This window comes from Drosophila nasuta, chromosome 2L (assembly GCF_023558535.2).
Source record: "Drosophila nasuta strain 15112-1781.00 chromosome 2L, ASM2355853v1, whole genome shotgun sequence".
Classification (NCBI taxonomy): domain Eukaryota; kingdom Metazoa; phylum Arthropoda; class Insecta; order Diptera; family Drosophilidae; genus Drosophila; species Drosophila nasuta.
Genome location: NC_083455.1, coordinates 17,257,792 through 17,285,215, shown reverse-complemented (window position 1 = coordinate 17,285,215; position 27,424 = coordinate 17,257,792). Strand labels below are relative to the sequence as shown.

The 27,424-nt window shown below is 34.3% G+C and overlaps 4 protein-coding genes across 6 annotated transcripts in view; 2 read left to right on the top strand and 2 right to left on the bottom strand.

Moving 5' to 3' along the window:
• Positions 1–27,424, top strand: part of LOC132799004 (ring canal kelch protein) — a 59,390-nt gene that overhangs the window by 10,911 nt on the left and 21,055 nt on the right. The window contains exon 6 of one of the 2 annotated variants that reach the window (XM_060811105.1): positions 19,836–19,916. The exons of the other annotated variant lie outside the window; for it this stretch is intronic. Coding sequence (XP_060667088.1) covers positions 19,836–19,913 — 78 coding nt within the window. The 3' untranslated portion in view covers positions 19,914–19,916. The remainder of the gene's footprint in view (positions 1–19,835; positions 19,917–27,424) is intronic. 2 annotated transcript variants of the gene reach the window in all.
• On the bottom strand, positions 4–12,083 carry LOC132799006 (uncharacterized). 2 transcript variants are annotated; one of them, XM_060811107.1, is made up of 8 exons: positions 11,995–12,083; positions 7,722–8,266; positions 3,628–3,970; positions 2,837–3,240; positions 2,641–2,762; positions 2,436–2,551; positions 1,477–1,594; positions 4–1,414 (listed from the first exon to the last, which is right to left on the bottom strand). In XM_060811107.1, the coding sequence occupies exons 2-8, from the start codon at positions 8,029–8,031 to the stop codon at positions 944–946; spliced, it is 1,884 nt and encodes a 627-aa protein (XP_060667090.1). In that variant the 5' UTR covers positions 8,032–8,266; positions 11,995–12,083; the 3' UTR covers positions 4–943. The 2 variants fall into 2 exon arrangements, with proteins under 2 accessions (XP_060667090.1, XP_060667089.1); XM_060811106.1 differs by lacking the exon at positions 11,995–12,083 and adding an exon at positions 9,299–9,390.
• Positions 5,418–6,639, top strand: LOC132798950 (uncharacterized). Its single transcript, XM_060810992.1, has 2 exons — positions 5,418–6,389; positions 6,445–6,639. Exons 1-2 carry the CDS (start codon positions 5,418–5,420, stop codon positions 6,637–6,639), a joined length of 1,167 nt encoding a protein of 388 aa, XP_060666975.1.
• On the bottom strand, positions 18,306–19,299 carry LOC132799010 (uncharacterized). Its single transcript, XM_060811111.1, has one exon. The coding sequence runs from the start codon at positions 19,253–19,255 to the stop codon at positions 18,923–18,925; it is 333 nt and encodes a 110-aa protein (XP_060667094.1). The 5' UTR covers positions 19,256–19,299; the 3' UTR covers positions 18,306–18,922.

Below are 27,424 nucleotides of genomic sequence, written 5' to 3'. Positions count from 1 at the left end.
AGATTGTTTGTCTTTTATGGTTTTATTTTTGTATTTTAACAAACTATTATAAAATTGCATGATTTTCATTTTCATTGCTTTTCCTTCTTGTTGTTGTTCATATACACAGATACAGATACATATAATTATCATATCATAATTAGAAACTAAAAAAGTATTGTATATAATATCTGTCATAATATTATAATATATATATATATAGATAGATATTACTTTTTTGTTCACAACTATTGCGCTTGGCTACGATGAATTCCAAAAATTGTATCTTTTGTTTTGCTTTTCTTGCGCTACATTTTTCATTTCTCAGATAATGTTTTAAATTTGTAGATAGCCGATATGTTTTCGCTATGCTCTTCCTATGTCTCTCCCCCTTCCCCTCCCTGTCACGATCCCTTCTCCCACACTCATTTCCTTTCTATGGTTAGACTCAAAAGAAGCACAAAGATCCGAAGAGCGACTAATTGCATATACTTCGTAGTATTCCTACATATATATATGTTATATAATATATAAGTATATACGTATTTGTTTTCTTTTTTTAATTTTGCATAAATTTTCAGTGTTTTATATCTTGTCTTTCTTTTATTAAATTTTTCGCTATTTCTACAAGCTTCATTTGAAAATTTGCTGATAAGTTTTCTGTTTAGGATTAGAGAGTTGTATGTATATTTTTTTCTTGTTGCTGCTTGTTTTCGTAGTATACTTCGTTTCACCGCCTCATTTCGATGCTAAACTTAAGAAAACTAAACACTAACTAAAAAATCTTTAAAAAAATTAGCTCAGAACTATACAAAACGCTTTAAGCGCGCGTCTTCCCTCACACTCACACACACACAATAATGTATTATCAAACTTCCTCCACACGGCTCGGCCAAAAAAACGTTCCTCACAAAACTAATTCTGTCATTCTCTGTTCTCAATCTCAATCTGATTCGATGTGCTTTTACTTGGGCAACTCATAGATCTGGACGGGCAACGCTTTGGGCGTTATAATCTCATCCTCGAAATCATCATCATCGCCATGTATGGCATAATCGCCGCCATTGTGCTCGCTCTCAAATTCATTGGGCACAATCTCGACATCGCTGGGACGGATCGTGCTGCGTGATCCTCCACCAGCTTCACCATTATTTCGATCCGATCTCGTTTTAGTCGATTTGGTGATGTGATCGCGCAGCATGTGCGAATAAAGTATATCGTCTATGTAGTACATGGTGCCCAGATTATAGACAAACACTTCGCTCTCTGTAATCTGTGCATTGTTCACGCTCGTGTAATTACTTCCCGGATTACGGGTGATCTTCACATGTCCACCGCCAATTGTTTCATACACTTCGTTATCCCGCAGATCTCGATTGTAAAGTCGTCCACGCACAAAGTGATTCAATAACATTTTAATTCCGCGCTGCGAAGCCTAAAAAAGGGAATTCACAATATTAGAAAAGTTTAGCTAGAAGTTGTTCACTGAAAACTTGCCATAACATCATCAGAGAGCCTGTCGAAGCCCAGCTTCTCGAAAGCCTTGTCCTCAGGCACAAAGAAAGTGTAATTGGCGCCAGAAATATGAGGTGCGATTTCCGCATTGTTAAGATATCTAAAAGAAGTGTAAAGAAGAAGTAGAAATATATATTTACAATTAATTTTAATAAAGATATAAGTTAATATATTAGATCAGAAATTAAATTTGTCGGTTTACAAATTGAAGTTTTAAACTTTTCTTTACGAACTATAGTATTTGGTATTATACTCGTTTCTTTAGACTTTGTATTCTAAAACATCAACTTAGAGTAAAGAATTCCATACTAACTTCAACATATTAGTAGCTTTATCGTTTAATAAAGAATTAATATGTGATATTATTTCAATTTAAGTCATGTTGAAAATTAAATTAGTTGCCCGATTATTATTTTTAAAAGTCAATAATTAAAAATATTGGCTTTTGAATATAACTTTAATTTGACCTAACATTACAAACATTTTAGAATACTTCTTTTAATAGTATTACCATTTGTTCATAGCTTAAATTCGGTGTCGTTTTTATTTTGAAATGGATTTATTAATTTAAATTTGATGAAATTTTGAACCTATTTGAGGCTTGACTTATTTTAAATCTGAATTTTACAGTTACAGAAAGAAGTTCAGAAAACTTAAATTTGTTTGAAATTTAATTCCTTAATTCAACAAATTATTTATTCTCCTCCAAATTAGATAAATGCAAGACTTATCTCTCTTCATTTGACACCTTTTCCATTTTAAATTTAATTTGTTAATTTAATTATTCAAATTTCAATTTTGTCAAATTCAACTTTTCTTCCCTTGTCTTATTAAAAATGTAATTTGCCCCAGTGCTGATCTAATACTCATTTGGTTTATTGCTTTCACATTTGCTGGTTAATTGATTACATGGCTTGAGTGTCATAAATATTCAAGTTTACCTTGTAATTTGCGTAAAACGTGAATCTCGCTCCAAGGCCAGAAATGAATGCGATAGAAATTGTGCGCCAAACCACGGGAATGCGAGCAAAGGAGGCGTCTCCTTATCCTTGTGCATCTGCATTGATAACATGCAACTTTAGCTCATATTTCAAAGAATGCTAGTGTGTGTGGTGTATGTATGTATGTGTGTGTGTGATTTGTTACCTGATGCAATTTGGAAACCACAGCCTCGGAGACAAATAGAACCTCGGAGATGATGAACACCTGATTGCCATTGGAGAGTGTGTATTCCGACATGATGCTCACATTGTTCACAGTGGGCGTGGCTGTTTTGAGCAAATGAAAATCATAAATTATTTGCAAATTGCTAAATATGTAAACTAAGAACTTTGGCACTTACGTTGACCATGGAAGATGACATCCTCACCGCCCATGGTGTGGACGACCATTTGATCCATATTCTTAACATCGGAGATGCGCAACGGGCGCTGCATGGGCAGGAAGTGATTACGCAATACACTCTCGGTGAACTCGGGCACACTGAACGGATAGAAGCCCCAATCGATGGGATGCCAACGTTGAAAGGCATTGTCCGATGGAATGAGGACCGTATAGGCATTATCATCCATAATGCGTGTCAGATTGCTTTTGGAGAGAAAATGTTGAAAGACTTTGGTGCCAGTCTTCATGTTGGCCAGAAACGACATCAATGGACTGGCCTTTGATTCCTTAATAATGGGCTCCACTTTGGCATGTGCATTCGTAATGTTTGGCTGCTCCAACGGCTGTGGGTCATTGTAGCGACTGCAGAATAGAAACGGACGAGAAGATGCATAGAGAGAGGGAGAGACAATGGGTGGTAAGAAAGTGCTTCGAAAAGTTACCCAAAAAAAAAAAAGTACAGAAACTTTTCTAGGACTGTGTGTGTGCTGATAAATTTCGCATGAGTGCACTATTTGACCGCAAACAAACTAGTAGCATTAAGGCTTACACTGGCAAAAATTTCTCGTTAAAAATTTTTTAAAAATGCAAAAAAAAACTAAAGTTTTGTTGGGCCAAGCAAATCAAATAGAAATTGCAAACAGAAAACTATGAGTGAAGCACACAAAGTTTTTTTGTGCACTCTCTAATCAAGTCGTAAATCAAATAGTTTTTCAAAGTGTGTTCCGTACAAAATTTGGGTGTACTCACTTGTTCGTTTCCTGTATGTTGCGCTTGGAATAGGGCGATTTTCTATCGCCCAAATAACCATCAATTCCAATGGCCATCAAATGTTCATTGATACGCAGCTTGTAGAGTATTTGCTGGCCATTGAGTAGCCAAACATTGTTGTGCGACTTTTCCAATTTACGAAAAACGATTTTATGTCCATTCCCATTACCAATTGACTCCTCCTCTTCCTTGCCATTCGATGCCGTGTTGTAGCTATCAAAGATTTTACCCGGCACCAAATGCTCCAACATGAACTCTTTCAATCGCGGCTTCTCAATGCTGCGCACATCGATTTTGGGTATAATTAAAGTGTACGGTAGATCTACAAAATAAATAATTTATGAATTAGGTTTTTTAAAATGTATATTCATTCTAAAAATAATTGCAGGTTGTTTTGTATATTAATTAGGTGTAATTCCTACATTTAATCTATAGTTAAACTGAAGACAATGAACCTTCTAAACTTAGTCAACTTTTGATTTTATCATATACGAGAAGCTGAAATAGTTGCACGTGCGATTTTATGGGAGTGTTTGTCTATCGGGTTTACTATAGTACTTGGATTCATTATTATGCAGCGTGTATTCGATCACGAGCATAACAATGATTTATCAAATTACTTGGCATTAGTTCTTTGCAATAATTACGAAACTTGGAATATCAGAAATATTAATATTCTGTATTGAACTCGAATTTTAATATTGAAAGCGATATGAACTCGAATTTTAATATTGAAAGCGATATGATTACGGTTTCGAAGCTATAAATACAGTATTACGTTTACTGTACAGTGTGTCTAAACAGTGGTTATGGGTTCAAATTTTGCTAATTGTTGTTGTTGTTATTTATTATTATTTTATGTATTTTTGTTAATAATATGCAAAGACCCAAAATATTAAGTAAGAAAGCTAATTGAGAATAAAATCAAAATTGTGCGGTATTAAATTTAAAACATAACAAATTAGCATACCGCAAAAATACTACAAATATATCGAAAGTTATATTTAGTATATTGATATAGTACTATATTTAAAATATACCAGATTATAATTAGCTTGAGACTGTTGATATTGAAATATGGATACTATAATATTATTTAATATACTGACCGGTTTCTAAAATTAAGAACATGAGTTCTCTTTAAGAATATTAATTTGAAAAATACCAATTTCTCAAAATAAAACCTAAAAATATTTCATTAATATGAATTAGGTCTTATTTTAAATGATTTTGAAATCAAGATGTGCTTTATAACATCAAAATTATGATTTTTTTTCTCAGTGAGAATTGAGTATTTCTTTTTGAGAAACGAACAGATTTGAATGTTCAAAATTGAAATATTTGTTCTACCTTCGGTTGTATATTATTTGATACATTAAATATATAATAAATTTGCTATTGAATTGCTCTTATTTTTATATTTTTAAGGTGCTCAAGACTAAATTTGTTTTGTCCTTCTCATAGAGTCTTAGCTAAAATGTTTATTTTGCAACTTGAACTACTTTATATAATATATATCCACACACGCTTCTAGCAAAAACGTTTGTGCACTCTTACCACATAGAGTAGGTTTCAATTTATCACTTTTTTTTTTGGCTGTTCTTCACTTGACCATGGCCATATTTTCCGAATCCTTAACCATTAAAGCAATGATGCAATCATTTAGCAAATCATCAATTTATCAACGTCGTCGTCGTCACTGAGCCACCCACTTGATGGGTTCATAGAATATGGAATGGTTCGACTGCTTGTGCTGACTCAGTTCACTGATGACGGCTCTAACAAAAACATTACAAATTCTCGCTGCGTTGGCAACTCTGCTCGGTTGCAACATCTATAGCTATGCCCCAGAATGTGGCAAGTTTAAACGACGTCAAGCACTGCAATTCGTCATCTCGCTGATGCACTTCATCTGGATTCGCCCATGGATGTATCTTTCCATGACTCTGTACTCCATCTTTTATATCAAGCACTTTCTGCAGATATTATCGCTAACTGCGAATCCCAATGATTATGGCTTGCAAATGGTTTACTATATCAGCGCCATCATCTTGCGGTATCAATACATAGTCGTGTGTGTGGCTTTCTTGTATATCTATAAACACTTCAAGGACGAGGTGCAAACGATGCTCAACGAATTTGTGCTTATTTATTGTGAGAGTATAAGACTCAATGGAAATGAACCTGCCATCAATTGGTGGCTATTTCTTGTGTATGTAAAAGAATCTTTTATTCCTGCTGCGGATATGTTTTCCGATTATCAAATCAGTCGTTTGCCCTACGTTGGACCTGAATCCGTAATCAGCAGGTTTTGCAGTCTATCGGTTGTCTTATTTGTTTGCCTTCAGCCTTTTGTGCTCTCAATGCTCGTTCATTTGGGACTTTTGCTGCTGCATGGCTGCTACAAACAGCAGTTGCAACTCCGACGTTGCCACTCAGCTGCCGCACACAAAGAGCTCTTGCATCACTATATGGCATTGATGAAACTACGGAAAAGTTTTGAACCATTCTTCCGTCCATTCGTTTGGACAGCTCTTATAGCAGATCTCACGGCATTTATGCTCTACTTTCATATATTTTTGTACGATCAGCATAATATTTGGCATTTTCTTCACACCTCGGTTTACACAATGATATATCCACTTTGTCTGCTGCAACAATGTCTCTCAATTAGCTCAATTGAGAAGCAGTTTGGATCGCAATTACTTCGCTTTAGAAAGAATAGCACGACACAATCACAGGTGAGTTGGGGACTAAATATGAATTGCATTCTCTATATTTCTTTTCTTTTTGTAGCTGCAAATCTTTTGCCTTTACAAGTTGGTTCTATTTAGTGCCAGGGATCGCAGCCATTGGAATATTTTTCAATATAATCGCAGTCACATTCTCGAGTGTTTCTACTATAGTTGGGTTTTGTCCATGTTTACAAACAGTTTGCTCGTTGCCTCCCCAGAGGCTTGGATAAAGCATTACAATCTGACGCATTCTTAACCCTAGATTATTTATTTATTTGCAATATGAAAGTTTATTCTTGTAATACTCGTTCAATTATATAACAAATTTACTATAATAATGTTTGATTGGTTTTATCTATACGTTTAAAAGAAAAATTTAAAGAGTTGCTTTTCAAATTGTTTGCATATTCAATAAATACTGTTTATAAAAGCTACTCATAGGGTAGAAGAGTATTATAATTTTGTGTCTGCTGGAAAAAAATGTCACAGACAGAAGGATGCATCTCGAAAACCAAAAAAATACATACAATAATACAATCTTTATGATTTCTGAAAATTTGACTGAGATCGCATAATGTTTTTAAAAGTTATTGAAGACATACATAATCTTATCGGGGTTATTAGTGTATCGCTATATAAAATATAGATAGAATGAGGTATATTTAAGTATTTTTGCGATATATTTCTTGTTGCAATCAGATATAATTTTGTTAGGAGTTTTTCAACAAATTATTTTGTATAGAAAAAAAAACGTCTGGTTATAACGGGTCTAGTAGCTTAGGCTGACAATGTGGTATATTTTGCGCTCTATGGTATATTCTGAATGTAGTACTATATCAATTTACCAGATATAACTTTTGGTATATTTGTAGTATTTCTGTGGTATTAATCTGGTATATTTTTAAATTAATACCGCACTTTTTGGCTTTTCGAATTGGCTAGACGGTAACTCACAGTCGAGCACACTCGACTGCAGCTTTCCTACTTATTATTGTATCTAATTAAATAATATATTATTTTTGTTTTATCATATTTCTCATTTTTTTTATATATTATTTAAAGAATCTATTCTATTTATTTGATCTATTCAATTATTCATCTATAATATTTTCACATTATATATCTTATTCACATATAATATCTTTAATATTCTCATCTCTAAACACACATAATTTATTTAGCATTTATTACCATACAAGTAATCGAATGGTTTTGCCCCCCATGATTCACCGCAGTAAATGAACTGAATACCTCTGAGTATCTTTTAAATTGAATTTCAGTCTGTGTATGTGTGAGTGTGTGTGATATTTGTATTTGTGTGTCATTCGTCGCACTCACCAGGCTTGGTCTTATAGCCGTATAGCTCTAAAACTGGAAAGCCATCGTCGATAAACCGGTAAATGTGCTGCCACTTGTCATCTTCCTGATTGCGTTGCATTGCCACCAAATCGGGCAGCAGTTTGCTCTCAATCAGCTTGGCATTCTTCAGACTTGAATCAATTTGGCGTTCCATGATGCTGGTGGCTGTTGCCGTCGTTGCTGCTGTTGCACTGTCGCCAGTGGTTGTTGTTGCTCCTGCCACCAGCTGTATGAGCAACAACAACACCAACAATGTTGCTGCCGGCACTTGCAACATTTTGTGTGACATTCAAGTTTTAGTTTTGTCTATTGTTGCGAAAATTGTTTTTAATTGTTAGCACTTTTCAAGAGTTTTCACACACTATCTCTCTCTCTCTCTCTCTTTCTTTCTCCCTCTCTTTTCTTTTCTCTGGAGTGTTTTAGTTTCAAGTTTTGTTGAGTTTCGTAATGCTTATGGTACCACGATTTTATTCATTTTCACTTGCAAATTCTTTGCCTCAAGCACTTTACATAATTGCCAAAAGCTGTTGGAAAAAGATAAGTGAGCAACCAAAAAAATTAAAAAGGAACCGAGTTGGACAGTTTTTTTTGATTAGTTTTTTTTTGTTTTTGTTTTAGTGTATTCAACTCATTGAAATGCCTGGCGTTGAGTCTTCAATTTAATGCTCTCGAAAAGTGTTTTGTATGCAAATGAAATCACAGTTTCGTTTATATGCCCAGAATTGGGTATCGAGCTGATCACAATTGAATTTGGACCTGATGCTATAAGTACAAATCGAGATTATTTTATATGGCACAGTTACGTTGCAGCTTTTTCGACATATTTGGCTGGATTACGTGCTGCTGTCTGAGAAAATCCGATCGAAATGAAAATGCAAAGAAAAACCAGTCTTTGAAACGATTTTCTTGACAGTTTTCTAGATAGTGTTTGACAGTTCAGTTTTGTGTTCCTCTTTTTGCTTTGTCAGCAGAGACAATTGTATCTAAAGATACTTTTACGACTATTGCAAATTTATGTGAAAAATTTGCAAACGCAGGAGTGTGTGTGTGTGTGTGTGTTTTGTTATTCGGTATGATAAACAACCATAATATGCGACAATTTGTTTATTTGCTGACCTTTGTGCTTAAATCTGATCGCATACAAGGCTGACAGTCAGCGGCACATGCACAGAGATACAGACACAGTCACAGACAGATTCAGATTCAGATTCACATAGAGAGGCAGCTAAATGTGAAGAAAGTAAATTAATATCAATTGAAGTTGACAAACTAAACGGCCGACTACGGCGTAAATAAAATAAATCCAAACTGTGACACAAGCGCTGGCTTGGGCGGCAAACCCAACTAATCAAATGTGAAAAGACTACACACACACACACACACACAGAAATATATATAAATGTGATGGAAATGTATGTGTGGGGAAATGTAAATTACAAAATTTTCACTTTTCTTTTAGGCAAAACACAAAAATAAATATGCTTTAGTTTTAGTTTCTTTTTTTTCGTTGTATTTTAGCTGCATAAATGTTTGTAAACTCTTGGCAAACTTTTCACCTTTGGCGACCATTTAGCGAACCGTACCGAACCAATTCCCGTTTCATACTGCAAGTCTGGGCACGCTAAGCGTTCAACCGGGAGTCCAAAGCGGGCTCAACGAGTGCCCAGTTGGAAATTGGCTGCGACACTGGGTAACCAGTTCGCTTCTCAGCAAAAATGCGAAGCTACTGGCGACGTTTTTTACTACAGTTCAGAGGCGGAAAAGTGTGTAAAATGTTTACTATAACATAAAAGAATTTTAATTATATAGAATTTTGTTAATATGTTGCTCACATTTGCCACTGGGCACTTCTGACTTATCACAAGCGCTCATTATTCATGATTATGCTTTGGTTTTTTGTGCAAAATTGTGCAACTGACGTCGCAACGTTGTCCCTACTCACATGAACATATACATATATAGATATATGTATATATAGTGTGTGTGTCTCTTTCTGTCCCTATTGTAGAAACTGAGCATCTCTGGCTGACTGACTCTCTGTCTGCCCGCAATTGCTGTGATTGCTGTTGAGAGTCACCCAGCCGGTGTCCACACTGAGCTGCATGACAAAAGCAAAAGCAAAAGTCAAAGTTGCAGCAGCAGCAGCAACAGTATCAGAAGTATGAGCACTCTCAAGCTTATAGTTGTTCTCATACTCCAACTCGAACTCGTAGTTTTTTTTTTTTTTTTTTTTTGCTGTTATACAAATTAACATTTTCGGCTTCTTTTCTGTATGCCGACGACTCGACTGCTTTTTTAATGAGAGTCTCGTGCAATGCTTTTTGTTGATTGTTTGCTCTGATGTCGCTTCCATTTGTGGCATGGAACTGCTGAACCTGCTGCCGGTTGCTTTTCTCCTCTACTCTTCTCCCTTAGCCAACGCGCAGTTCTTATTGTAATTGATATTATTGTCAGGCGGATATTTTATTTTTAGTCAACTCTCAATAGGCACCGGCAAAAATGACTGCATTTCATATGCATGATGATTATCTTTGATTCAAATTGTATTATACTTTTTAATGTATACTTTTTTTTATCATACGCTGTGAGTGTAAAAGGGCTGCGGATGATTAAGTTCTAAAAATATATTGAATAGACAATGCTATCTTGATGTTGTGCACATTGAAAATATATTATTAAGTAAATAAATTATTTATATTTGCAAGCACAAATTAAAACTATCAGATGATGATTAAAATAAACTATTCATGAAGATTGAAGATAAACTTATTCAACAAAATGAAGACAGCAAGAGAGTTTCTTTGAGTCTTAGATCTCAAATAGCTTTTCTTTGAGGAAACTTAAATTTAGTGTTAAATAGCTTACAGAATTTTAAATAGCAACTTTAATTTGCTTGATATTATCTTTCCGAAGTTTTAAGCTCAACCTTTAATCTCAACTTTAATCTCAACTATTCAACAAAGTGAAGACAGCAAAAGAGTTTCTTTGAGTCTTAGATCTCAAATAGTTTTTCTTTGAGGAAACTTGCATTTAGTGTCAAATAGCTTACAGAATTTTAAATAGCAACTTTAATTTGCTTGATATTATCTTTCGGAACCTTTAAGCTCAACCTTTAATTGCAACTTTAATCTTAACTTCCGATTGGCATTTCTAATAGCATTTAAAATGAAGTGTGGCAACAAAATGTTGAATAATTGTGTGTGGAACATTTTCCCGTTGCATGCGCTTTATATGTTTTCAACATAGTTTTTTAATTACCTCAGAGCTAAGGTTTCGTTTACTTTCTCAAACGCGACGTGCATTGCACGTATGATTAAAAAATTCTTGTGAAACAATTTTCATGGGTTTTCCGCTACAAAAGCCGGTAAATCAAGGCAAACACGTACACACACACGCACACGCTCACGCACACATAGTTCTCCATAAACACACACTTGTTTATAATGTAGATGGGAGGTTGAGAGAGGTTGGCACCTGGAGGTGGACACAGGTGAGCATTCGCAATTTTTGCCGAGCTGCAAATGAGGGGGGGAAAATTCTCAGGAATGTGGCGGAGCATCACATCGTTTGTCCAAATTGTGTATACGAAAAACCGAGTGGAAAAACTATTCACAACTATAGTTACTACTACTACGAGTACGAGCAACCAACCGACTACAACTACAACTACGCATACTACGACAACTACTACAAGCAACAAGAATAACAACAACAGCTACAAGCTAGGAGGAAAATGAAGCCGCTGTTGCTGTTGCTGCTGCTGTGACTATCTCTTGTTGCTGCTGCGGTGGCTGCTGCTGCGTTTGTGTATCCAGAGTGCAAACCAATTGAAATTAATTTGCATAATACACATATACGACGATAAAGCTGGACATTCAGCAATAGAATTATCATTGTTCGTCCCGTGGACAGAGAGCAAATGCATTTCTGTTGCCCAGCGCTAATTCTGGATAATTCACAGTTTATTGCACTTGCTTTTCTTGCACAATTTTCTCTTCCATCTCTCCTCTACAATCACTCGCACTCTCTCTCTCTTCATCTCTCTATCGCTTTCACACTCGCTCTCTGTCTCTTTTCCCTCGCTCGAAACCAAATACTATTTCATTTTAGCCAAACATTTTGTTAAGTTAATTAAGGCAACTTTTGTTTGATTGTGTTTTAAAATTTGCACACTTAATTCGATTAGGTTTGTCTTTGAGTTTGCATTTGAGAATTTTCTACGTTTTTCAGCATTTTCACTTTGGTTTTTTACTTTGCGCTCAACTCAACACACAGCTCGCGCGACTCCGCCAAAAAATGATTGCGTCTGTTGTGCCGGAAAATTTACGACAAATTGAGAAGCTTTCGCATTGCTTGCGTCGTTGCTAGACGCAGTCGTCGTTGTCATCATCGTAGTCGGCGCTTTAGGGCTCCTTGGGTAATGCGTCGTGCCTAGGGTTGTCAGATTTCATGCAGGCATTTGGCTCTGACAAATTGTTATTTGTTCAATTCCATCTTATATTGGTTGTTAATGGATGCCAAAATAAATTGTCGCATAACTTTTTTACACTAATATTTAATTTAATAATTGTGTATTTTTAATGTTTATAAAAGCTTTACACTTAACCAAGACACAACTACGAAAGCTGTGCAATGACGTTAGCTTTGAAAGCTTTTTAACTTGCGTACATATTTTCGCAAATACAAGTTATGAAAAGCTTGCTTTAGCATAGACTCAAACCTTAAGAGTTGCCAGCATATAAAAATAACACGCATACGCTGCGGTGTACAGCGAGTAACTTTTGTAAATATTACTAAACATAAATTTCAAAAAGTGAATGCTTAAAATAATAATTTATTTTATATTATTTTAATTTAAATATAAAGTAAACTCATATTATTTAAAAGCATTAACAGACCATGTTGCTTTCACCATCAATTTAACTCGCTTCAAAATTCAATAAATTAGTGTATTAATTAACATGATTTAGCATGGAAAACTTATCTGTTTATTTTGTGTGTGTTTTTGTTTTTTTACCAAATACATCATTATTTACGTGTTTAAACAATTAGTTGATGCTTAGGAATTTGCTTGCCTTAATTCCTGTTTAATATGATTTCTTGATACACATTGCAACTGCAATTGTCTATTAATCAAGTGTGCGCAAGCGAAACGGCAACTGCATGAAATTATTAACACATTAACAGGCCATTGGTTGGCTGATTTATTTGTGTTATTCATAAATATAATATGCTGGCATCATTGGCAACCGACACGTGACAATAAAGGCGAGCATAAAATATGCCAGCTCAATTTGTTTGCATTTCGCAAACATTAATACAATAAATAAACAAGGTAAATTACACCTAGAAGCAGCGAGCGATTATTACATACCCTTTAATGAGCAAGAAATAATCGCAGAGTTATGAAGCTTGTGCAAATATACTCGACTTGTGGATTTAATGAGCATAGGGTATAATAAACAAATATGCCATGTGTCAGGTAGAAAACAATGCAACATACTATTAAATGTCAAATTAATTTTCATGCTATTAAATGCAGCTGCATGAAAAAAAGGGCAAAAGTAAATACACTCGAATAATCGAACATAAGCCAATAATAAAAAAGAAGAGAATAAATAAATAAAGCCAAGGCAAACGTTGTTGGAATACTTATTGTTCATATATGAAGCTATATATGCAAATAAATGTGTTCAACGTGCAGATTAAAGCTTTAGGAGCAGCTTATGCTTTGCGCCACTGACTTAAATCTAAATAAATATAGTCCAGACATGGACACACTCAGACCACTTTTGGTGTGTGTGTGTGGTTACATGCATTCCTATAGATTCCCATTGTACTGGCGCTGGCAATCAACAGTGTGCTGGACACAATTGTCCTTGCGATTTGCTATCAAATAGAAAGCATAAGAGCGAAAAACAAACATGAATGAGAGTGCTAAATTTAATGATACCCTGCACAAGAAGGAGATATATTTGGCTGATGATGAAGAAGCAGAAATTACCAGTACAAAAACTATTGACGAGTGAGCTAGACTGTGAGATACCAGCTACCCATTTTAAATAAAACCATATTCTATAGATATACTAAAAAAAATATACTAAAAAATGCTATAATATACCGAAATATATATTTGGAATAAATGTAGAGTACTACACACAAAATATACCAAAGACTATATTTGGTATTTTGATAGAGTACTACATTCGAAATATACCATAGAGATCAAAATATGTATATCAGTTTGTCGGCTAAAGCAAATAAGACACGATTAGAATAGACGTTTTTTGTCAATCAAAATAATATCATTAATAACTTCTACAGTTCTTATCTGATCGCAGCCAAATCACAAATACTGTAGTTGTTATTGTTTGCAGAAAATTTTTAAATAAAGCTTCCTAATCGATTATTTTTCGATTTGAGGATATGGAAGTGAGCGTGATAAAAATTTAAAACAAATTGTTAAAAATAATAAGTTCTGTCGATAAAAAATATATTTCTAGCTCTTAGTCTACGAGATCTAAGCAGACGAACAGACTTACAGAGAGACAGACAGACAGACAGCCAGATAGACAGATGGACACACGAAAATAGCTTCATCAATGATATAGCTTCGTCGATGATGTAAAAATGATGAAAGCAGAAATTGAATTAAAGAAAATGTTGCAACTAAATACCCCATTTCTAATACATGGTATTGAGAGTTTGAAAAAAAAAACTAAAAATAGTTAAATGACATGAAAGGCCAATGCCCAACACAAAAGTGCAACGAGGTCGGAGCACACAGCAAACTTTGCGGTTAAAACTAAAGTGGCCTGTTAGGCTTTCACAAAAGTGTCCAAAAACTTTCCCATAGAAAGAATGCAGCTCATCTGCATTTGGCTACAATTTTGCAGTGTGGTCTTTTCTCTTTCACTCGATGTTTTTTTTTTTTTGTTTTGTTTTCGTTTTAATATTTCAACACATTTTTGCATTGCAGTGGAGAACTATGGCTGAACTGCATATATACACAGTACGTTGGAGCAGTAGAAAGTCTGATGCTCAACGTGTCTCTTTGTGGTAATTTATGCACGTTGTTTGCGTACTCTTGACTTTTTTCGGGCATTTTCGGGCTTACAGAATAAATAAAAGATGTCACAAAATGCTTTGACATGCTCGTTACTCGTTACAAATACACTATATATAGTATATATATGTGCAGTACAATTATTCAGCTGGTCGTATTTGCACTTTTCAGTTTTGGGTTTGGAAGTTGACGAATGTAGATCAACAAGATTTGATTTGAGTTGGTTTTGCTCCAATTTACGAAAATACAACTGAACAAAATACTGGAAAAGATTTTTAAGTGTTAGTTAAATTTTTAATTGAAATAAATATACGAAAATTGTATAAAGATAACATTTGTATAAACTTAAATAAATTTTAAAAAAAGTATTTTTGACAATCATATTGATATTTGAAAACTAGTTTAATCTTTGCATATGATGAGTTCTTGGCTAAATATTTGTAATATATTTTGTATTTTTACTGCAAAATTTATGAACATTTCTCATTTTTCTGAAAAGGCCTGAAGAGGTGCTTGAATATTGAGCTGAAATTGGCCAATTTTTGGCTAGGCGAATGAATGATGAGCAAAACGAAATCGAGAAAGAGTTGAATGGGTTTATTTTCATTGCGAATGATTCACGTTTTTCGGTTAGCACCGCATCAGCTTAACAACAAATTGGAAGTTGAACTTAATTGAATATTCAAATGCGCTTGTATTCAATTAATCTGAATGAATACAGCTAACTCATTCGCGACGACAGTTCTGAAATTTTAAAGTACAAACGTTTAAAGCATTTCAATGCTAATTACAAAATGCATATTTACCAGCATATTTGTGTTGAATCATTTAAAAAATAATTACTCTAATTGAAAGTGTTGCGGTCGCCTTTTTGCTTTTGGCATGTCACTTTATTGGGAAAAAAATAACACATAAAAAATACATTCCGTATGTGCATAATTTACATACATTATTAACAATAAATATTTACTAAAGGTTTATTCGTGTATGTTTGTGTATACAATCTGTCTATAATCAAATTTGTTTGCACGTTTGCTTAAAACGGAATTGATACATATACACGATTTATCAATTGAATCTGTTACGAAGCTGATAAAACAATATGATTACATTTTAATATGGAATGCATAAAGTACGTTGAAAGGTGCTTGAACTCATTTCAAAATAAGCTGCGTTCGTTGACACAGTCTTTGTTATTTTCTGCTTTAAATTTGGCTTCTAAAGTGAATGTATATTTTATACCCGCTACCTCTAAGGTAGAAGGGTATTATGAGGAGTCACAATATGTGATTCCTGAAAATTTGGATGCGATGAGATGAAAATTGAAAAAGTTATTTAAGAAATGCTTTTGTATGAGAGAAAGTCCTACTTACTACGGGTCTTCGTGGCTTTGGCTAGCAATGTGGTATATTTTGTGCTCTATGGTATATTTTGAATGTAAGACAATATCAATATACCAAATATATTATTCGGTATAATTTAGTATTTTGTACTCTATGATATGTTTTAAATGAAGGAATATATTCTTTGGTATATTTCAGTATTTTTCGGTATATTAATATGGTATATTTTGTGGAATAATACCGCACTGTTATATCTAACAGTCGAGCCCACACGACAGCAGCTTTCTTACTTGTTTTTATTTATTTTAAATGTTGACATACAAACCGAATATTATATGTTCATATATATTCTCATTGTTATTGAGTCTTTAGTTCTCAAGGACTTTTCATGCCTTGGATACAATTTTCCATTTAGTTAGTCTAACGTTGAGCTTGCCAGCACTTGAGTAGCTAAATAAAAAGCATTCAAGTAAGATTTACTTAAGCCTTAGATTTATTTTCCCAGCCAATAAAAGGAGTAACAGTATTTCCTCTGTTTTCCTTGAAGCCTGTTTTATTGTGCAATTTCCTTTTGAATTAAACTATTGTGTATTATTCGAGCTTTGCATACAATTTAAAAAAATATTCGTAAATAAAAAACTACTTCGCAAAACAATGAAACACAGTCAGCTTTTGTTGCCATAAAACGTTTATCGACCATATTGGTCAAGTGGCAGGACAGCAATAAATCAATGAATGCCTGAAGCCGTATATAAATGTAGACTCGATTATGAAATACTTCGGAAAATATGTGCAACTTTAACAATTGTAAAAAAAAAACTTGTTCAATTAAAGTCAAGAGAGATGTTCTGACGCTGTAAGGCATTGATTGAATTTTTCGTATTTCGTCTGAACTTAATATTTGTTCTTTTAATTCAATCAATAAACCAAAATAAAATTCATGGGAAGTTCGCTTTAAAAAATAATTAATTGTCAGTACAATTTTGTAGCAAATAATTAACCACTTTAATTAGCCGTAGACACCAAAGAAATACGGTTTCAAGCGAAAGCAATGCCAAAGGTTTGACCTATAATATGCAACGTAATCTTTTGCACAGTCAAAGAAAAATTATGTGTAAAGGCCATGGCAAGCGTCTAATTAGAAAGCCACTCTTATCCCGGCAGTGGCTAAAAATAGAAAAACACCGAAATGAAAAAAAAATGAAGAAGAAAAACAAAGGACCACGCCTCTTTGAGCTGGTCCCACAAAATGAATATCCTTCGTTCCGAGTCTGTCGCTCATCGTGCGCGGCAATCGCCATCGCCATCGCCGTCTCCGTCAACAAACGGAAATGGCATTAATGCTTAAGCTAAGCGCACTCTGCCATTATAATTAAATACGCCGGCGTCGTCGTCTGGACTAGCAGAAGGAGAAAGAAAACCAGAGAGAGAGAAAGAATAGACAGAGAGAGAGAGAGAGAGAGAGAGAGAGAGAGTGAGAGAGTAATCCACATGTACTGCACACTGCAAATAATTAGCATGGCTCGACATCTGAGAGAACGAGAAAGAGTAATTAAGGTAACTCAGCTGTTTGCCCCGTCCTGTCTTCTGCCAGCGGAAATTAAAGTTTAATGCCCCAACGCGTTCACTATTTTGTTTCTAAAGGATGAGATTTGCCTTTGTTATCTTTTGCTCTTCTCTCGAAAATAAAAGTGAAAAGTGAAAACGAATTGCAAGTGCATGTCAAAAGTTGTGTTTACAAATTAGCAACTCAATGGTGCTGCAAGTTTTTAATTACGTTTGATGCAGTAGAAAAAGTGCAACAGATATTTTCAGTTCAGGGAATGCAATACATAACAATTTAAATGAATTCAGTTTGCTAATTGAATTAACCTAAATAAACTTGTTACAATTCGTTGATAGATTACCCAACCCAATCAATCAAGTGGAATTTCAATAAACAATCTCAATTTATAATTGCTCCAATTCCAATTGTTAGTTATTAAAGTAAGCTCGTAGATAAAAACATAAAATGCGTCATAGAATTTCGAGAGAGTTTAAACTTTTGAATTCTTTGTGAACTTTATGGATGGCAATTTTTCTCTCAATATTGTTGAAAAACAAATTCTTTTTCAATATTCAGCGACTTCTCATACTTTTCGATGGAAATAAAAAGTCAATAAATGCGTGGTTTGCGCCATTGATTCACAAGTTTTATTTTTATTGCAATAAATTATTGTTGTTGTATAAGTGTCTATATATGAGTTTATATTTTTGTGCTCGATGACCTTCAGTGTCGAGAGTTCTGCTGTGTTACCAATTATATTTCATTGTCACTCGATGCAATAACTAATAACTAACTAATATTGATTTAGGTCTCAATTGAATTTAGCTTATCTTGCACAACGGATAAAGAGAACACACTCTATATATAAGATTTTCTTTATTTATGTGTTGGTTGCTTCATTTATTGGTCGTAAAAAAAGCGGTTTGATTACACTTAACAGGTTTTGTACATAAGATACACACGCACACACACATACATATACACATATCGTATCAGGAGCACGACAAAGTCATAGTATTATGTAAATACTAAATACAGTATTTGTTTCCTTTTCGCAGTATTTAAACGCTATTTGGCATTGGTATTAACTATATTAAAGTCTTTTCATTCCGATATGATAATATTTAATAAGTTGACACAACACTTAAAAATGTTCCCCGACAAAATGATATATTTCGTCACATTAGTCACACTCTTCGAAGTTGGTTGGATGACTAAGAAAAAATCATCGCACTTTGATGCTCTGCACCTCCATCCAGATCATGACAGCTGCTATCGCCACATAGGCAGCCACAATGAGCAGCACCTGCAACACGCTCGTCGTGAAGACTTGCACCACCAGCAGAATGGTGCCAAGGAGAAATACGCTGGCCAGAAAGAGGATCATCAGTATCGTTGGCCAACTGCGGAACCAGGCATTGCGTTTATCCGGTGGCGGAACATAGATCGGTTTCAATGGACTGTATTCCTTGCGATATTGTGTTTCGTAGCCGCTGGTAAAATCGATCTCATCGTGGCCCGACGATGTGCCCGCCGCCATCTTCTCGTCTGTGTCCATGCCGTAACGCGTGCGTCTTTCAACTAATCGAGCAGCAGCGACAATTCTCAGGCAGTCGAAACAGTCAACAGCAAGTTAACAACGACAACAACAACGATTCGAATCGACCAGTTTCTGTCGTCAGTGAGCAGTTTTTGTCTGCCTCATTATCACAAAGCACAAAGGTGTTAATTGGCAACAACAACTCAACAACTGTGTTGTGTGTTGAGTGTTGAGTGTGTGTGCTTTTCTGACTCAGATAAGATAAGTGAGAAGGCGAGAATACTTATAGCACATATTCTTCGTTTGAGTCTTTCAAAACTGCAACCTTATCAATTATGACTTCAATTATTTTGTGGTTCTCTCTCGTTGTTGGAATTTTCTGGCTAGCCAGAAAAAAGTCTTACTATATCACTGACAACTTTATATTTTGTATACAAAACTGTTGATTTTATGGGTTTTTTGTTGACTGTTGTCGTTAGCTTTCATCATGAATGAAATGCGTTTCAGTTTCCCGCGCTGAAAGTTTCTTTTTCTCCACTACAATTCATATAAGTAAACATAAACAAAAATCTTTCTGACGCTGCTCTTTCTTATGCAGTATATTTGCAGATTGCATTTTGAAGTCAAATACCACAATATGCAGAAGACTCATATAAGCTGGAGAAACATATTTTGATGGGTAAGCGATTTGCTTTTGAGACAATTAATTTTGTATTCCAACAATTTCAATTATCAATTACTCTAAATACTCTAAATTCATTTCATTCATTTAGTTATTTTGTGTTATGTACAAAATGCTTTAACATAAACCCATACTTCGAGACTTATGAATTTTAAAGAGTATTTTTTAGTCGCTTTCCCTTGCAACTTATTCTTCTTTTCCCACATAAACCGATTAAATTTAAAGGCAGCATTTACAAACACATAAATAGTTAAACAAATGCCTTTTCTGTTTACATTGTAACAATATTTGCTGTTGATATTTACTATCGTATTTTTAATGGTTAAATTTCTAACGAATGCAAATATGTTAAATATGTTTATGTATTGATTTAAACTACAAGCAAATACTGTATAATTGTTAGATAATAAAACATGTCACAGTGTCGGCAACTGGTGTTTTTCGGTAAATTTCTCATGCCGAAAGTGTCAAATGACCCCCAGCAAATTGTATTCAAATTTATAATTAGCTTAATATATATGCGAAATGTAAATAATGTTGAAAATGGAGAGTGGAAATCAGAATACCCTGGGGAATAAATTGGATAAATAGATCTCTTTTTTGGTTGAGTAATGAAACAATTATATTTCTTCTCATTTAAGTAAAAACTTATGAAACAGTTGTGAAATTTTTAAACTATTTTGCCATCATAAACTAATCTTATCAGATCATAAAGCAGAGTTAAAGTCATCTGCATATGATAAGGAATTTTACACTTACATAGTTTATGTTACATTATTCCGTTTTAAATCGTTATACTCTTTTCAAACATTGAAAATATTTACAGAGTAAAAATGTATTTTGCTGATGCTTGGAATTACATTAAATTGCATAATTTCAAATAAATAGAATTACAATTAACCTTATAACAAAAGTGCTGCTTTTACATATGTTACAATATATTTACGTTTTACTATAATTAGTTATTTAAATGGTCTCAAGCACTTAAATAAGTTTGGTTTGACAACTTTGTTGGTTGTACATACAAATTCAGAAAATATATTCCTGGGAGGCCAATGGTTTCTTAGAATAACAAATGCTGACTTCAGCATAATGTTGCGTTGCTGCCTTTGGTCAGCTGCGCTTTTGTTTTCTGGGATCAGTTCGCTCATTGTCATTAGGCTAGCAACAACGTCGAGTCGCGGATTTTGATTCTTCAAAATGTCCAATCGGTAAATCAAATCAAATTTGTTGTGTGTAAATAGTCAACTAAATGCGCATTTACTTTAGGGAAAGTAGAGAAGTGCTGTGGGATGATCATAGCATTCCAGAGGCAGTGATCGACGTTCCTCAATTCGAAGAGGAAATGCAGTTACCCGAGGAGAGGCAATTTTTGGCTGCTTGCAGGCCAGTTAATCCAATGGTAAATTGGACGCGATTGGGAATACTGTTGTGTGTTGTGTATAATTTATTTATTGTTTTTATTTTATTGGGCACTTACATTTACTCTAAGCTGGCAAACTAAACTCAATGCTATTCTTTATTTTAAGTGGCTTAAGTGAAAAGAAATTTATTATTATTTATAAGAAAAAGCATCAATTGTGAAACTCAAATGCTATAAAGATATATTTTAAATTTAAAACTTCTTATCAAAAACAACTATTTTATATGATGCACAAACATGTGATGAAAATTGCATGAATAACAAATATAAAATGCTTCAACAATATTAAATACAACATGCACTAAAACAACTGAAACTCTTTTACATTTGACAAATAAAAAGCTTTGACAACAATTTTACAAAGTATGATAACAATTTGTGCGCATTTGGGATATTGCAGTCATAAGTTAAAGTTGACGGTATAATTGGCTTAAACGGCTGACGTTGCTCACTATATATACTATATATATTCGGATTGCTGACTCTACGACATAGTATTAGAATAAGCAGCAGTTTGCTTACAAATCGACAGTCCCTAAACGCATTTCAACTTTGCCCTCGTTGCAAGAGTATCTGCAGTGAGTGCTGCCAAACAATTTAAGTTGTTACCAAAGTCATCAGCATTCTAGCTGCGGCTAGAACCACTGAGTTAAAAACTTGCCCCTGTTGCAGTTTCTGCTTGCCGCCATTCCCTCTGGTCCGTCTTCCTTCTCCCCCTCGTTTTTTTGCGCTTTGTGACAAAGTTTTTGTTGCCACTGCGCATTTGCATAAGAGCAAAAGATGTTGGGGCAGATAGAGACGGAGACAGACATGAGTTGCAGCTACAGCTACAGCTTCAGCTTCAGCGTCAGCTTTAAGTAGTTGTTTGCCTTTGATGTTGTTGAGCAATTAGGCAAATCTCGAGAATTGCTGACAGTCAATTCAATTTGTTGCCAGCGGCTGCTGGCTTTTCCATGTTGGTCAAAAGCATAATGTGTGGCCCCACAGCAACCAAACACACACATACATTAAACGCAGTGCAGCTCTCTGCTTATGAATTACGAGGAGAGAGGTCCTTTTAGCCTTCTATGTAAGTGCAACTAACCAGAATTCTCGTGGCTGGGCAACTTGGCCGTCGTATTTCATGGTGGTCCTGTCATAGTCGAGGCCTGAACTCTGCCATTATTTCTAGAGCCACAATTCACGTAGCACTTTTGGTCGCGACCCTCAAACAAAAGTTGTGCTGCATCTCGCACATTTCAATTGTTTTAGCCCCAGTGCCCTGGACATGCTCTTATCTAGGCATAAATTTGTTTAGATGCCGCGGCTTAAAGCACGCCTACCTTTACACCTAGCAAAAGCTCATTATTCAAATCTAAGCCAGCGCTTTAAAAAAAGAAATAAAATCAAAAATAAGTAAAAAGCGAGAGAAAAAAATCAAAATTCATGAGGCAATGTGCGAGAATTATAGCAAGTTGCTGCTTGACGGTTTTAAGGACGCCAAAGCTGGCCCCAGAATGCGTTTGTTGTTGCAAACTTTTTCCATCAAAAGTTTCGGTTTTCGATACGCTTACTGGTGGCAGCAGCAGCAGCAGCACCATCAGCAGCAGCATCAGCATCGCCAGCCGCAACAAAAGCAGCAGCAGCGGCGTCGGCTTCTTCTTCCAAAGTGCCACTTCCGCTTTGCGTCAGCGAACACGGCGACGGCACAAAAGTGTGACTGAAGTGGTTGGTTTCAACTAAACCCCTCTGGTAGCTAGTCGCCTCTGGTTGCTGCTTCGGTAACACATACACACATAGGTGTTAATTAACTGGGGGGACCGACAATCTGCACTAAATTTTAAATTGCAAGCCAACCAAATTAATGAGACTTGCATTTCTTATGGGAGTAGTGAAGTGGGTGATGCCTTTTCTTTAGGTTGTTCTCTTTTTGGGTGCAAAAAGTTAAAACTAAGTTTCTACAAAGTTTTGGGCAACATTTTCTTTGATTGATTTAATTGAAATAAAAATTTATTGTAAAAAGTAGACTGGATTTCGGGTTATCAAATTAATCAACTGATGCTGTTGTTTATTTACATTTTTAATTGGGAACAAGAATAATAAGCATTGACATTAAGGCACATTTTAAATAATAAATGAACATTTTATTTCTTACGCATGTGACCCGCAGTAAACTGAGTAAATGTATTTTCATTTCATAAATATTTTTGCAATGAGAGTCTGATTATTTGAAGAAAACTGCCAGAGTGTATAATATATATTCTTGATAAGCAACTTGGAATTCTATTTATGAGCTTCGATAACAAAGATAGTCAGCAAAACTAACGAGAGATAATGTTTTTAGTTTATTGTCGTTTTTTAATAAAAACATGTTTTATACAAATACTTATAAACCAATTCTGTAATCAACATTCAGTACAATCGCAATTAAGTTCTTTAATTAAAGAGCACCTCTCGCTGTTTTAATCGCGCTTATAATTCGATTTTAGGTAAGCACAAAAATGTGAAATATTCACCTGAAAAATGCCAAAGTTCCAACCACACAAATTCCGCCAACTTCTCAAACCCTTTAGAGTAGTTTTGCAATGTTAATTAAAATTGTGTTGAAATATTTATATCGAGTATGGCAGACAAATAGTTAATATATGCATCATTGAAACTATTTAGAGAGAAAAAAATACTTGTTGCTGGTTGTTGCTGCATGTGGAAATTAATTGAATTGTGCAAGAAACTATGGAGCAAGTGCAACAAACTACTCGTATTTCCATCAACATTAAAACCAATTAATAAATAATGAGCAAAAGCTGTTCGCTTAGTCGCAAACTTGTTGTTATTGTTGCTGTTGTGTATGGCAGGATACTCGATGTCCTTTATGTCTGCAACGGGGATAGACCACCAACGTTGCTGTCCGAGAATGAAATTAGTTACGGTGTCACATAATGATACTTGGCAACAACGGCATCCTGTCATCCTCACAAATGTGTGTGTGAGCATGTATATGCGTGCGCGTGCCTGTGTGTATGCGTGTGTGTGTGTCAGTGAGTGACTAAGTGTAAGTATGCTTGATCTATCATCATTAGTTGACCATGCTACAACTGACACTTAGCCCAATTGATTTAGGGGCCTAGATTGCAGCTCAATTGCTGAACCGGTTAACGGTTTAGCGTCCCTCTCTCTCTCTCTCTCTCCCTTGCTATCTGTCTCTTTCTCTATGAGAGCTTGGCAAATTACTACAGTTAAGTGAAGTCCATCCTCTTGGCTAGCCAACCTAATAAACTGTTCAGCATCTGGCTTGGGTTTCAAGTGATTTCGCTTGACTTTGTCGATTTGAAGACACAGGCAGACAAGCATATTTATTATTTATATAAATGTATCTAACTGTTTGAATATTATGAGCAATTGGTCTGCTGTTTGCATACAATAATTAAGCTAGCACCAAATAATCTCATTAAAATATCATTTAAATAAAATTGGGTTTGATTCAATTGCATAATAAATGCATAAATCATTATTTAAATTAAAAGGCTGTTTACTTCTCGTTTGCAACCATAAATAACAATTCAAGAAATTACTTAAGCTAATGTAATTATTTATTAGTATGGTGAAAACTAAATAAATATTTTCATTAAATAGTTTGTTGACTTTTAATATCACAAGTGATTATTCAACAAAGTGCAATATAGTATGCGATGTTTAAAAAAATGTTATTTTTAATAGTTTCTAATAGTTTATTTAAAATGCTCTCAATCTGTTTTCTGCCAAATATTCATTTAACGCAATTAACATTGAAGAAAATCCGCTTAGGCAACACTTGTGTTTATTTATGCGGTATTTTGCAATACATTTAAAACATTTGTCAATAACAGACTGCTGCTTTTATTAAATATGCAAATTAAATGTTGTCTAATTGCATGAGCAGTACTTAAACGGTATTTAAATGGATTTTGACAGTTAATTTTCAATGCCAAAAAATTGCTAAAATTCTATATAATTAAATCGCAAATTAAAATATGATCTGACTAAAGAATTTGGGTCAAAAACGATTTGGAAAGAGGGGAGCGAGAAACAAATTGATGCAAAAATAAGTGCAAGTAATGGAATTTAATTAAAAGCATGCATAAATTATGTTGCATAATGGCTACTACAAATGCCACACATTCACACTATACACAGACACACACACACACTCAGGTTAATATACAAGCACACACATAGCTATGGGCATAATTATTGTCAAATATGTAATTCCGTGCGCCAAAAAGTATGCAATGGTTTGTGTCTGCGCCACTTGCAATTGTCGTTCTCCTCGTTGTTGGTGTCGCCACCGCCATCGCCGCTGTTTGTGCCCTGAGTACGTCGACGTGCTCGTCCTTCGTCTGTAGTATTATTAATGCAATTGCACTGGCAACACTTCGAAACCACAATCATTTTCCCGCCCCACAAACACTGAACATGCATCGCGTTGAATTGCAGTCGACGTTCAGAAAACGCTTTCGCATGTGAGTTGCTGATTACCAACTAAAAAACTTTACTACTTTTACAACATTTGATTTTAGTTTTAAAATATTCTTTTAATTTATTTTAATTCCTTTTATGTTATACTATAATTATATGTTATAATACTATAATATATAGGATTATTATTCCATTATAATTGATTTTATTTCAATTTAAATTTAAAAAAATTTTTTTTTTAGTGTTATTATTATTTTTATTTTATTTTATTTTGATTTGATTTATTTTTATTTCACTTAATTTTATTTTATGTTAGTTTCACATTAATTTATATAATTTTTTTATATTATTTTATTAGATTCTTTATTTTATATTCGTATTTCATTAAAATACCAAAATTTGTTTTAGTTTTATTAGTTTTTTATTTATAAATGTATTTTATTTTATTTATTATTTAACTTTTTTTTTTTTTTATTTATTTTTTGATTGAATTAAATTTAAATTTTTAGTTATTTAGGTTGTTAATTTTTGGATAATTTTTTTAGCTTTACTAAAATATAATTAAATGATTTCTTAGAAAATAATTTTATAACTTTATGAAAATAATTTAATTTCTTAAACAATAATTTAGTAACTTTTCATCACACTTTCGTGTAGAGTTTGTTTCTGAGAACCGCTTTCAATTTGACATTGCAATAACAGTGAAATGGAGCTTGCATTTTGGTTTTGAGCATGAGATGGGTGTGTCACTGTTTCAATTCACATTCTTGTAATTCACACGCATGCTCATGATTTGCAATGCACCCACACACAGACACAAAGACACACACACACTCACACAGAAATATTCGTGCGTACTTAACAATGTTGCTTTTGGATACGTCGTTGTTGTTGTTCTTGTCCCTTCAACAGCTTCCGCTCGTCGTTTGTTTAAAGCAGTTTGCACATTGTTGTCACTGCTGCTGCTGCTGTTGGTGGTGCAACTGCTGCTGCTGCTGCTGTAATGATTGCTCTTGTTGTTGTGGTTGCTGTTGTTGTTATTGTTGCTGCCTGGCTGACTCGTAGACTGGCAGACTGGCAGCCGTTACCATAATAAGGGCATTGTTTATGTTGTTCCTGATGGCATTAATACCATTGTAATTTCAATATTTAGTCGACCACTTAATAATGTGCGGCTTACTAATGATTATTAATTATTGCGGAATGCTTGTTGTCATTTTGTTGCTGCTCTACTCTGTTTTGGCTCTGCACTCCATGCAATTGGTTTATCATCTATCTATGAGCATATAGATTGGTCGCACAAATGGTTAACCGCATATTAGATTCGAATTATACATACCAATGTGTCGCAGGTGATTCATTTTGGTCAACGATTACACAAATGTTTAACTGATTTATGAATCGGACGTACTGTAAATTTTCACGTTATCTATCAGTTTGAGTGTGTTGGCAGGATTTCCATAAAGTGATTTTCCATTTTGGTAATTAAGTGATGTGTATATTCAACTAATCATTATTGCAATTAAAGCAAGAAATATACGCAATAATCTCTGAATTGCAATAATCAGCTTACATACTATATATTTGTTTTAAAAATGATAATTCAAAACATTTCAAATGCTTCATTTAATTTAACTGAAATGTGAAT